General features: G+C 38.7%; 1 protein-coding gene across 1 annotated transcript; it reads right to left on the bottom strand.

Moving 5' to 3' along the window:
* Positions 1-2,482: 2,482 nt before the first annotated feature.
* On the bottom strand, positions 2,483-11,241 carry LOC124282535 (homeobox protein orthopedia-like). Its single transcript, XM_046718548.1, has 3 exons — positions 11,175-11,241; positions 10,332-10,585; positions 2,483-3,878 (listed from the first exon to the last, which is right to left on the bottom strand). The coding sequence occupies exons 1-3, from the start codon at positions 11,239-11,241 to the stop codon at positions 3,354-3,356; spliced, it is 846 nt and encodes a 281-aa protein (XP_046574504.1). The 3' UTR covers positions 2,483-3,353.
* Positions 11,242-11,968: the final 727 nt, after the last annotated feature.

The following is an 11,968-nucleotide window of genomic DNA, read 5'->3' as shown; positions in this document are numbered from 1 at the left end:
TCACTCACTCACTCACTCACTCACTCACTCACTCACTCACTCACTCACTCACTCACTCACTCACTCACTCACTCACTCACTCACTCACTCACTCACTCACTCACTCACTCACTCACTCACTCACTCACTCACTCACTCACTCCAAATGCGGATGACACGTGCACTCTGCAGAAACTTATCACAGGTATGAAGATATTTCCTTACCGGTAGCTCAGGACATGTGTTCCCGAACACCTGGTGTCATCACTGATTTTCAGTGGCCCATTCATATACGTTTGCCCTCTACACCAAAGGGATTCAATTTCTGAGGATAGTCAGTCATACATGGGTATTATTTTACACTGACGATGTATATTTCATTTTCATGCAGGTAATTTACAACAATCACTCAGACGCTGAATCTGAAACTTGCGGAACCGCCACCGTAGCGTTGGGGTAGCCTAGTGGTTAAAGCGTTCGCTCGTCACGCCGAAGAACCGGGTTCGATTCCCCATTTGGGTACAAAGTGTGGAGCCTATTTCTGGTGTCCCCCGCCGTGATATTTTGCTGAAATATTGCTAAAAGCGGCGTAAAACTATACTCACTCACTGTAGTGTGAAGGATACAACAGCTGTCTGATCTTATTACCTAACTTCAGTATACCAAAGAGGACGAACTATCGTGAACGCGATATTAAATCAGATTTCAACACATCCCACTGATAGGATAAGTCTTTCCGGGCAAGTGATGTTTATCTACATAAACTAATGAAGCTAATCCATGCACAGGGATACTGGGTTACAATTGGTATTTAAAAAAAACCAAAAACATGCTTAGCGTACGAGGAGACTAACGGGATTGGGTTGTCAGGCTGCTTGTCATCGCGTCCAAACTGTGTACATCGATGCCCACACGATGTCAATAATATGATTGTTTGGTCCAGAATTGACCAAAAACAACAAAATCCCCACATGGATACAATGTGTGGAGCCCTTTTCTGGTGTCCCCCGCCGTGATATTAACGTGTAAACATACGTACTTATCGAATATTTATCATACTGAATGATCATCAGGTGTGGCGCTGTCAGTATTGATGTTACTTAACAGACATGAGATTTATATTTAGCGTATTTTCACGATACTGGTGGGTTTTTTTAACTCTGAAGGATACATTTTAAGATGCTTTTGAAAACAGCTGCATTAGTATTTTTAGATATCGCTCCAAATATAGCATTTTATCACTTTGTTCATAACAAGAAAATATTCGACAGATTTTATACTTTCGTCAAATCAACAGAAACATTTCAATAAACATAAAAATCTTTCTTTTTCCACTATTCGATTCCAAATATACTCATGCCAATAATGGTTGTCACCCCCTCCCCACCCCAACCCCACACACACCTCAACCCCACCCCACCCCACACCCCTCTCCATTTAAAAACATTGAAGGGATGACAACCATTATTGGCATGAGTATATATTATACGAATCTGTTTATGAATCACTGTTGTGATCATCATTATGATGCCACCGGGTGTTTACGATGACACCGGGTGTTTACGAAAGGGTCTGCACATACTGTCCCACCACTTGCTCACGTCGTACTCATGCCAAAGAATGCGAACATCGTCGGTTAATTGAACGTAATTAGATACTGAAGAATACCACATATATCCGTTTTTAAAGTTTCATAAATAACACGAATGAGCCATGCATAAAATGAGACGGGGTGAGCGAAATACCAAATATCCTTCATGTTTCGCATGCATGGTGAGTTCAGTATCTCTAAAGATTTCATCCTCGATGTTGGTCATAGGGGAACGGATGTGGAATTCTTTCCAAAGTGTGTTAATGTAATTCAGATCCACACCATAGATAACAATGGGTATATTGTTGAATATCTGATCCGTAATCAATGAATGAAACAGAAAACAAATGGTATGGCAATGTTTTTTAAGCATGTAGAACTGATGAAAGGAAGCCCGCATTACATCACTTGTATCTTTTGTTGTCATTCGTTTCTCTGTATGACTGCGGCGTAAAACTAAACTCACTCACTCACTTTTCTCTGTATCAATAATCTTTGGTCACATTATACGAGATCTAGAGATCATGTAATTGTAATACCAGGAATTCATTGCTTTTTGGGGCGGTGGGGTAGCCTAATGGTTAAAGCGTTGGTTCGTCACGCCGAAGACCCGGGTTCGAATCCCCACATGGGTTCAATGTGTGAAGCCCATTTCTGGTTTCCCCGTCGTGATGTTGCTGGAATATTGCTAAAAGCGGCGTAAAACCAAACTCAGTCAGTCAGTCAGTCATTGTTTTTTTATATAAATGATTAAAACCACCACGGTATTCTCTGATTACATTATACGAGGAATCACTTAATCGTAATCCTGAAAGGTGATGTTTTTTGGTAGATATGGTTAAAACATATTTTTACAGTTCACGTGAATAGTATTTCTTTTAACAGAAAAATAAAACCAACTCAGACACAGTGTGCTATTTTATACATTTTATTCCATGTTTGGAATGTTTCAATAAATAGTACTTCTATACAAGCTGTAAACATACATGATCCATGATGCTTAGAATAGTTAAGTTGGTATCTGTATAATAAATAAACGACATATACATAAGTATGTAAACAACATTTTATAAATTAATATGATGACATGACTAGAGGACTCTTAATATGTAGGCGTTATAACCCGCTATACTTTCTTACGTGCTAATGAGAAAGTGTCGGATTCAACTTGTACAACGATGTTTGGGAATGTCTTATAATCTTCTTGTGTAAAAGAGTGCTGAGTACTATTGCACTGTAATATTAGTTTCGCCACATATGATCGTGACCTACAAATTTTAGGGACGATGATGATAATTATTTTGGAATATATTTCTATCTGTCTTACATCTCATTTGGAAATTTTGAACTTGTAAATACATAAAAAAGTAACTTCTACTGAAAATACGATACGATCGCGATCATAGGAAGTAGCAAATTAAGTTGGAATTCAACTACGGAAAGTGCTTCTGTAATGGGAACTTCTACTCATATCCAGCTTTCTTCCCTTGATGAGAGAAGATGATCTAAGCACAACAGTCACAAGTTTAAACAGAACTAAATACTGGTACAACTTGTACAAACAACATAGTTCAAACAGCACTTATTCGGCTCATCCACCAAACCGTGGGTACTGCGCGTCACTAGTTTCACGTAGGGAATGTCTATTTGTGGATCAAGTCCGATCTCCCATAGGATGTGAGAATTGCAGTTACAATTCGATTCCGCTGGACCATGACTAGATGAAGGCTGAGCCGCTTTGGATCTACACCAATTTTTTTGTCATCTCTGCTGCCTGTCATTGTCAGCGGAATCCGGTAATTGAGGCTGTATGTTCCAGAGCCTTCCGTCTCAGTTGGGCAATGCTTGTCCCTCTCCAAGCATCATCAATTTCAGGCATGCCACAAGTCATCTGGGATGAGGGGAGGGAAGGGGATGGAGAGTTTCCAGTCAGGGGTGATGCACACGATGACGCCGCCATTCCGTAAGAAGTGTTATAGATAGGGCTTCCATTTGATACTGTTAAGCCGTTGCCAAGAGACACTGAAGGGTTGCACAGACCCATTGGAACCTGTGAAGATAGAGACTGTGCTGTGACTTGACGTGGTAATGTTGCTGACAAAGACAGATGGTTGACGTTGCCATTCATGTGACTGCCGATTTGGGACATCCCCCATCGACTTTCCGAAGGGGGAAAAGCGCAGAGCGAGTCCCCCATTGTACCAAAGGGAGATAATCCTGTAGATGGCAACAGAGCGCCGGGGGTGCGGAAAACGTTTGTGGCCTTCTTCCTCTTCTTCCATTTGGCCCGACGGTTCTGGAACCAGACCTGGAACACGAGAGCAGCAATTGTCAAATCTGTCACAACCATGGAATTATTACACGCACTTTGATATTTATGAACCCGGAAATGAGTAGAAAGCCCCCTTTGAAATTGGCTTTTAAATTGTCGAAAGGTTTGTGAGATTAATGTTCGACTGAAAACCACGTGTCCTTGTTAAAAGCATGGAAGACATCACTGTCGCAATGCAGCAGGTATATGGAGTAAACGCTCAAGTGGGATGAAATGCGCTTGTTAATGCTTTCACCTGGCACTGTGAAAAAAAGACAACTTTAGCTCGACTCTTTTACCCAACTTTAATTCATAATGACAATATTGTCTTCAGTTTCAAGTATCAATAACGTCAATCACCTGACTTAAAAACATATTTTTCATTCTCCAAAACCCATAAGAAGAAATTCAATACAGTTGAGTCTATTGGCGAATCATTGTTTGCAATAATTGAACTCTATGACTTCATGTCGATCTCACAGCAGGGCCGGGCGTAATTTCGTCCTTTCTCTAAGTAACGACTGATAGGCGACATACACAATGACTTTATCAAGGTTCAATAAAGCCCCATGGAGTTGTATATAAACTGATAATTAAGCCAGTGTTATTGCCAGCTCTCTCATTATCATAGAAGGATGTGATTGATGTGAAGACGGGGGACAAGCCTAAGCTAGGACAGAGGGGTGTCGACAATCACACGGCAATGCATGCTGGGAGTTTAATTAGACATTCAGGATAGTTCCCGCTCCTATTGAGGGTCATTACAATAATGTCCCTTGTGAGACGGATGTATTTGTAGTTTCATTATGCCGCAACAGTGTGGAGGCAAAAGACAAGTAGAGGTCGCGCCGCCCAGATTCATGTGATAATGAGTGAAATGCGACGGAAAATAATGTTGTTATTCGTAAAGGATTGTTTAGGTAGATTTCGTGGTTGGGTGCCATATGTTTTGCTTGAATGTCGCATCGACGGGCTCGGTTGGAAAGATGAATTAATTTGTCAGAAAACAAACAATTTGACATTGTTCTTTGGACGGTATTTTAATAGATGGCGCTGCGACCTGACAGGGAAGGACTATGGGTCTGTCAACATTCAATGTTCTGGCATCAGAGCACAACAGAAACATTAGAAGCTGGGTGATAAAATTGCGTTCGTTGTCAGAGATTCATAATTCACTGCTTGTTAACTTGTTTTCGCTGATTGACTTGTGTGTTAAAAGAATTATCATAATTTGTTTGTACAATTTGAATCTTGTCAGAATGATTTAGTGCTAGATATTGATCTATATTTCCTCGAAAAAATAGTTCACTCTTAATTATGAGTCAAATGTAGGGCGCATTTCTTTCTTTTTTTTGATGGTGCGTTTCGCTTGTAAGACAAAATATTACTTTAAGATTTCTTTCTTACCTTTACCAACAATTTAAGATAATTACTTTTCAAAATCGTTGCGTATTTTCAACATACATGTAGATTCAGTTCAATCTAAAAATATGCGTAAGTGATTAGTTGGTGTATGGAGACGTTATTTCAGAATATATATATTGCATTAATATTAAATTTGATCCCTATAAATGTTTCAACATTAAAAGGAAACTGAAAGTCAAAGTTGCTTGATAAGTGAACGTCATTCATCATCACGCTTTATTATGCTCTTCTCCAGCCAAACCATCCCAATATTCACGGGTTAATTGGAGACCGCTATCTGAGCGCTAATCTATTACGTCATGCTTACAATGACCACGGCCATTAATTAATGACATCGCCAAATATTTCATTTGATTAATTAATCTCTGACTTTTACAAACTTAACCAGCCGAGTGGTGACATCTTATCTAAGACCTTTGCACGAAATTATCAATACATTAGCGATAATTTGCAAATATTTGATTTTCATAACACTAAACATTGTCAGCCATCAACTGCATTTGTGTTCTGGCTAAATATATTTAATCATCTATCACGTGGCTAGCAATTGTCGTTGAGCGCTTCCTAGATCAGCATATCTAATGGCATCGGGCCTTTCCTCCCTTTTGTTCAGCGGCGAACTAATTGATTCGGATTGGTTGGTCACTCGCTTGCACGTGCGTGCTCTTAACGCGCACAATCCGCAAAACGATCACATGTTTGCTTAGAGACTGATCGGACGTTTCGATGACAAACAAGCCCGGTTGTTTCCTTTTATTTTTGCTTCATCATTTGTTGGACCACTTGCCACGATAATCGGCATATTTAATGATATAATTAGTCAACTTAATAACATTGCCCATTGTGGCTTGATAGCCTCCAGAAATCAAGAAGTGCAACCTCTTATGTTGTCAGACTCTGAAATACGTTGCAAATTGAGGAATTGAAATGATGGAGGAAAATAAAACAACCTTAATAGAAATTATGATTAGTTTATACACTGCGTCAACCGCCTTGAGATATTGGGTAGAGCAAGAACTGCCGTGAAACAGCGTAAAGGAAGAACTATAATTCTCTTCCAATATTGATGCAAGGTCTACAAAAGTGAACTCTCACCAAAAACATATAAATTTGGTGTTGGAGATAGAACGAAAAAAGATCACAGTAATAAACATTAAAACGAACAAAGGATGAGAAGTATAATTAGAGGTCTTAAGATGAATTTAAAGAAGGAAAGAAAACATCCTTCCATGTTTTGCGTATACATTTCATAAATAAATTATATTTTCCTTCACTTACTTTATACTCAGTTTCTTTCTTCTTCGCGTTTAGTCATGCAAATACTTTTCAAAATACTCTTAATTCAAGCATTAACGGACACAGACAGTGGAAATGATTATAATTCGGAAGGAAAATGTCTCACGGACTTACCAAAAAATTAAGATTCGATAAATATCTAAAAGTTTCGACATAAAGCCATTCACAAAATTACTTTTACTATTACAATGTATACCAACGAGCCAAGCACGTGTAACGCTCAGCTGTGTGTATCAATTCAGTGAAAACTTAGGACTGGATTCAATGTTAAACTCATCATGACATGATTCTCTCACCACGGAGGTTATAAGTAATTATAAGCGAAAGGTTTCGCCACAAAAGGGATGATTTCTTTATGAATGTGTAACTGTAAAACTTAAATACCACGAAGACACTATAAACGGCTTGCAGTAGTTCACGGGCAAAGAGAGCCAGAAGATTTGTTCGTGAGGAATGGTTGAACAGATCACGCTCTCTCCTGAAACAATGGACTTCATTATTCGTCCACACTCTCCCGCCCTCAAGGAATCCAGGGATTATTACGTGTTAAACTAATTCACGCACAAAAATAAGTTGTCTACGCATTCGGTTTCTTGTATTTCAAGTAATGTTTAATAGCCCAGAAAATAGATGAATTGCAAATAAATGTGGCAGGGTTACATCGGATAAAGGCTTGTGAATGCCCCTAGTCTAGCAGAAAATTATCTCAATCAGCCCTGTTAGAATGGTCGTGGCACTGACTTTAAAACGCAAAGAGTCGGTCCGAGGTTTCAAAAGTCGTGATATCAATTCAGTTTGAAATGGCTATTTAGGATTAATTACTGCGTTAACGATCTTACGGCAAGCGGGCTCTATCTGTAGTCCCTCGTGGGACACACTCGTGCCGGCAACATTGACAGCACGCGCGGTCTGCGTCCCACCGCACGCGAAACGGGAATAAGTGGGGACGGAATTCTGTCCTCGATCTCGACTCCTGGTCGACTAAACTGATCTCTAGCGACTGAAAACGAGGAAGGGAGTCCGCGGTGGTTAATATCTTCATTATAGAGGTGTCAAAACCGAATCTTCAACGCATTTTCAATGAAAATATAATAATCTCAATGCAAATGCACAGTCTCGGATTGCGTGCTAGCGATGGGGAAAGCCCCTGACGGGCCCAAGACTGGAAAAGCGACTTCCAGGAGGTTGTAGATGAACATCTTAGTCAACAACCTTACCGTTACAACGCTGCGAAAATTTTCGTAAATTATTTTCTAAACGAGAGTTTTTTTAAGGATCGAAGCTATCCCCCTTGTGTAACTGAACGTTATTAGATGGTCATTTTTTAAATGTCAAACAATACACCAAAGAGATGAATGCATATACTAGATGTATGACGTTACCAACACAATTGATATTATTTCACGAAACGAACTATTTAAAGAGTGCAGGCATTACAACAAAGATAATCAAACGAACGCATATACACAAATTTTAAAACGTTTAGCCATAGGCGTGTCATTATTGTCAGTTTGATTATTTTAATACCATTTATTTGAGTCATGTATTCTTCTATTGCCAAATATTGTTCATGCTATCTTGAGCAAGATTACTAAATCAACTGCATATATTAAAACTTTATCTAAATCCTAAATCAGTGTAAAGAAATCTAGATATTATTTACTAGTTTCTAAGAGAGTCGGGACATCAGGTTTTAATAATACGCTGTATCATTTTGATCAAGTGAATTCAAAAATTGAGAATATGCGTTGAAAATAATTAATTCTACCTATATCAATGCTATCTTTTTCAGTTTGGAGGCTCAGAGTACATATGCGCAAGACTAAGTACCTCAACGATTTCACAATGAAGAATCAACGTCGTTCAAAACCTTAAATATATTAAAGATTATACAAGTGAATTCCTTTTCACTCTACCACGTTCCACGGTTCTCTATATCAAATCTTATTCAGGTGTTAAACTCTGAAGTAAAACAATACATTTCACAATGCTCGGCAACCCCAGTGTGTCAATTACTCGAGTCTTGAGATAAAAATGCATCTGTACGCGTACATGTTCACAACCATTCACAATAGATGACCTTTGTCAAACTAAGTGAGGCAAGAACATTTACTGATAATTGTCACACAAACGTCATCACGTATTTATATATTTCTTCTTTAACATTTCCTCAGAGATAGGCGATAACACGCGTCTGTCACAAATATGCTAACATAGGAAATGCCTTAAATTGCAAACCTATTGTCACTTATTATTCTCATTGATACTTTGATGGCGCTAACTAGCACTGGATAAATTTTTTTGGCAAATGTTTAGATATTTTTTAATAAACCAGCAGTATGAAATTAATTTTGTTTGGTACACGATATCAATGGATTTTTAAAATGTTAAATTTGCCCTTGCAATGTGTGTTAAGTTCAGCTCAAATTTAGTCTGACATTATATATAACACTACGTACGGAAAAACATGCCATTATTATTCGCTGAATATATCTTGAATGTAAAACATGTAGAAAATTATCCATACTTTATAAGTAGGTATCGCAATAATTCTCACTTGTGTACAAATCTGACGATGAATATTTATTTATATAAACTATGTTATACAAGCACCATGTTTTTTTTCCTGAGAAATATGTGAGAAACAAATCTTCGGATGTGCATTCATTCATTCATGTTTCCCATAGATACCTTGCAAAGGTGTTGACAGCAGCATGTTTAAGCGACAGGTGAAATACATACAGGGGCTTTCAGTGTTGAACTAAACCTCGCACGGTAGGCCGTTAATGGATATGGTTGGGGAAACTGTGACACCGGAAAGCAAATACACCAGTTTCCTTGTAGAACAGTATTACATAATCACTATAAAACCGGTAATTGTGTGTTTATTTGCCTTAGCAATGGTGTGTACGTTATACGGCGTAATAAACATTGTGCTAATTATTTCTCTTAAAACTGTTTATATTCTGTTGTGTATATTACTTGCTGTGTGCGCATATTTTACCAAGATTCTTTCTAACTATTAATTTGTTGTTATATTGTGAATTATTTAGCGCAAGTAAAGCAATATGACATTTTTCGGATAAATAATTATCTTTTATAAGTATAATATCTTCATATAATATCATTCTGTATATTCTAAAACTCAAATTTACTTGAGTAACACAATATACGACATATTATGGTGCATCCATTTTTAGATCTTCCATACATAATATTTTAATACTTTTCATGAATTCTTTAGGTGATATAATGAATACACCGAATACCCGTGACAATACACAATCATCGCACGTGTCTAATGATGAAGAAGTACGTATGCTTTTGAACAACCACGTCATCTTTAGCACATTCCACGGAGAATATAAATCTGATAAGATGTATTTGGTGCATTATCATTTCCAATCTGATATTCAGGGTGTTTTGAACAAGTAGGGTTATACCGCATGATCCCAGGAGGATATATACCTGATACTAGTAATATACATTTGTTTCACTATCTTTTTCAATCTGCTATTCAGGATGTTTTAAACAAGCAGGGTTATCCCGCATAATCCCAGAAGGAAATATACTTGAAAATATATATTTGTTATACTGTCATTTTCAATATGATAATCGGGATGTTTCGAACAAGTAGGATTATCATCACCATCATCCAGAAGGATATACACCTGATAATATATATCATTTTCAATATATCTGATATTCGGGGTGTAAAAAAATACATACCTGGACTCGTGATTCCGTGAGCCCGATTCGAAGTGCCAGTTCTTCTCGCATGAAGATATCTGGATAATGGGTTTTCGCGAAGCTTCGTTCAAGCTCGTTGAGCTGGGCAGGGGTGAACCGGGTTCGATGTCGCTTTTGCTTAGCGGGTTTGTCTCCTCCGTCGTTTGGGGAAGACAGCTGTGTTTGTTCGATGGGGCTTCCTCCATCCCGCCGGTCCGTGTTCTCTTTCATCTTTAGCCCGTCCTCCTTCAGCACTGAAACCAAACGTAGGTATCTTCACAAGAGGGTAAGTAAAACTCCAAACAGGTAGGTTCCTTGAGTAAATCATTTTGCCGAAATATATGAATAAGACAATATTTCTCTGTGAGGATTTCGTTTCTATATCCAATGAGTTTCGGCAGGGTTCCAATATAACAGCAAGCCCGATTCAGCAAAGCTGAAAATGTTTGGCATTTGACTTCAACGTCGCCTAGCGCTACACGCTGGAGAGTGGAATTGCAAACAAGGTACTAAGTATTTTATTCCCTGCCCCGTCACATATAAATTGAAAATGCATAAATCAGCTAAATATGGGCAATATATCGTAATGAACACCCCTGTAGCGCAGCAAACTGACTTCTACGATGAGTGACACTTTAAGAGGCGATCTCATATCGAAACAGTTAGTTGTAAACGAGCAGAAATTGGTACGTGCAGATTTAATTTTAGAAGAAATGAATTAAATCAAGCGCCGGTCCTATCAGCGGCCAGGCCTATAATAGTCCAAATGAGCAGAATTAGCGGCCCAGGCTAATAACGGCCAATTTGGCAAAACAATAGGTGGGTTGAAGAAGCATTGCCTACCTGATGGCGAACTCGTCAATGTCGTGTCGGAGATTGTGAGATGGGTAGATGCATGTTCTCTGTTCATCGTGAAATGCGTAATGAGGAACAGACTCACAGACTTAATATAATAAGCCTTTACTTCACTCGCTATCTGCCGCTTTCTTTGAAGCATGTAATCCCTGCTCGCCGATTGGTTAGTTTTCATCAAGCGGTCACGCCCCTTTATCCGATGACTCGCATTCAACACCTCCAGCAAAAGGCTGGGGACGTTTATTGCGGCTGATTGAATTGTCGTTTACAATGGTATGGACATATGAATATAGCTTGCCGAAAGTCTGAGATGTAGTTTAACAAGGTAATAAAACTTTCCATCACCTTTTTGCCAGGGTAATCAAAGAGCGCGACTTACCGAGTTTCCTAGCGCGCGTGCAGCTCGAGGATGAATGACTGTGATTACTTGCTAAATCATTTTATTGCCCAAGCAATCATAAAGCAATGTTTTACTGTTTTTCCTTGTTAACAACCATTTTCCGGGAAATGGACAGTGCCATATGTATCCGGTCCGCTATACGATACATATTTATTACACACTTGGTCATAAAACATCTTGCAGAAAAACAGTACCGATCAAAGAAAGTAGAACACGCATTAACTGGTAACAAAGAACTGACCAAGGGTCAGAGAATGTTGGTGAGAGGCAATCTGGCACGTGGGCCGCTATCACCTGCTGTAGGATTCCATAAACAATACCGTCGGCCTTTCCGACGAGTTTATTACACCAATCGCACTCACAAAACAAACCGCTAGACTAT

The sequence above is a fragment of the Haliotis rubra genome, unplaced genomic scaffold (genome assembly GCF_003918875.1).
Source record: "Haliotis rubra isolate DU_JTF1 unplaced genomic scaffold, ASM391887v1 Scf3, whole genome shotgun sequence".
Lineage (NCBI taxonomy): Eukaryota > Metazoa > Mollusca > Gastropoda > Lepetellida > Haliotidae > Haliotis > Haliotis rubra.
This window is presented reverse-complemented; position numbering and strand designations above follow the sequence as displayed.

Excerpts from the sequence above, each read along its gene's own strand:
- LOC124282535 (XM_046718548.1), bottom strand. The coding sequence starts at position 11,241 with ATGAACAGAGAACATGCATCTACCCATCTCACAATCTCCGACACGACA. Across the intron at positions 10,586-11,174 it reads ATTGACGAGTTCGCCATCAG|TGCTGAAGGAGGACGGGCTA; the intron begins GTAGGCAATGCT and ends GTTTGGTTTCAG. Across the intron at positions 3,879-10,331 it reads TCACGGAATCACGAGTCCAG|GTCTGGTTCCAGAACCGTCG; the intron begins GTATGTATTTTT and ends CTCGTGTTCCAG.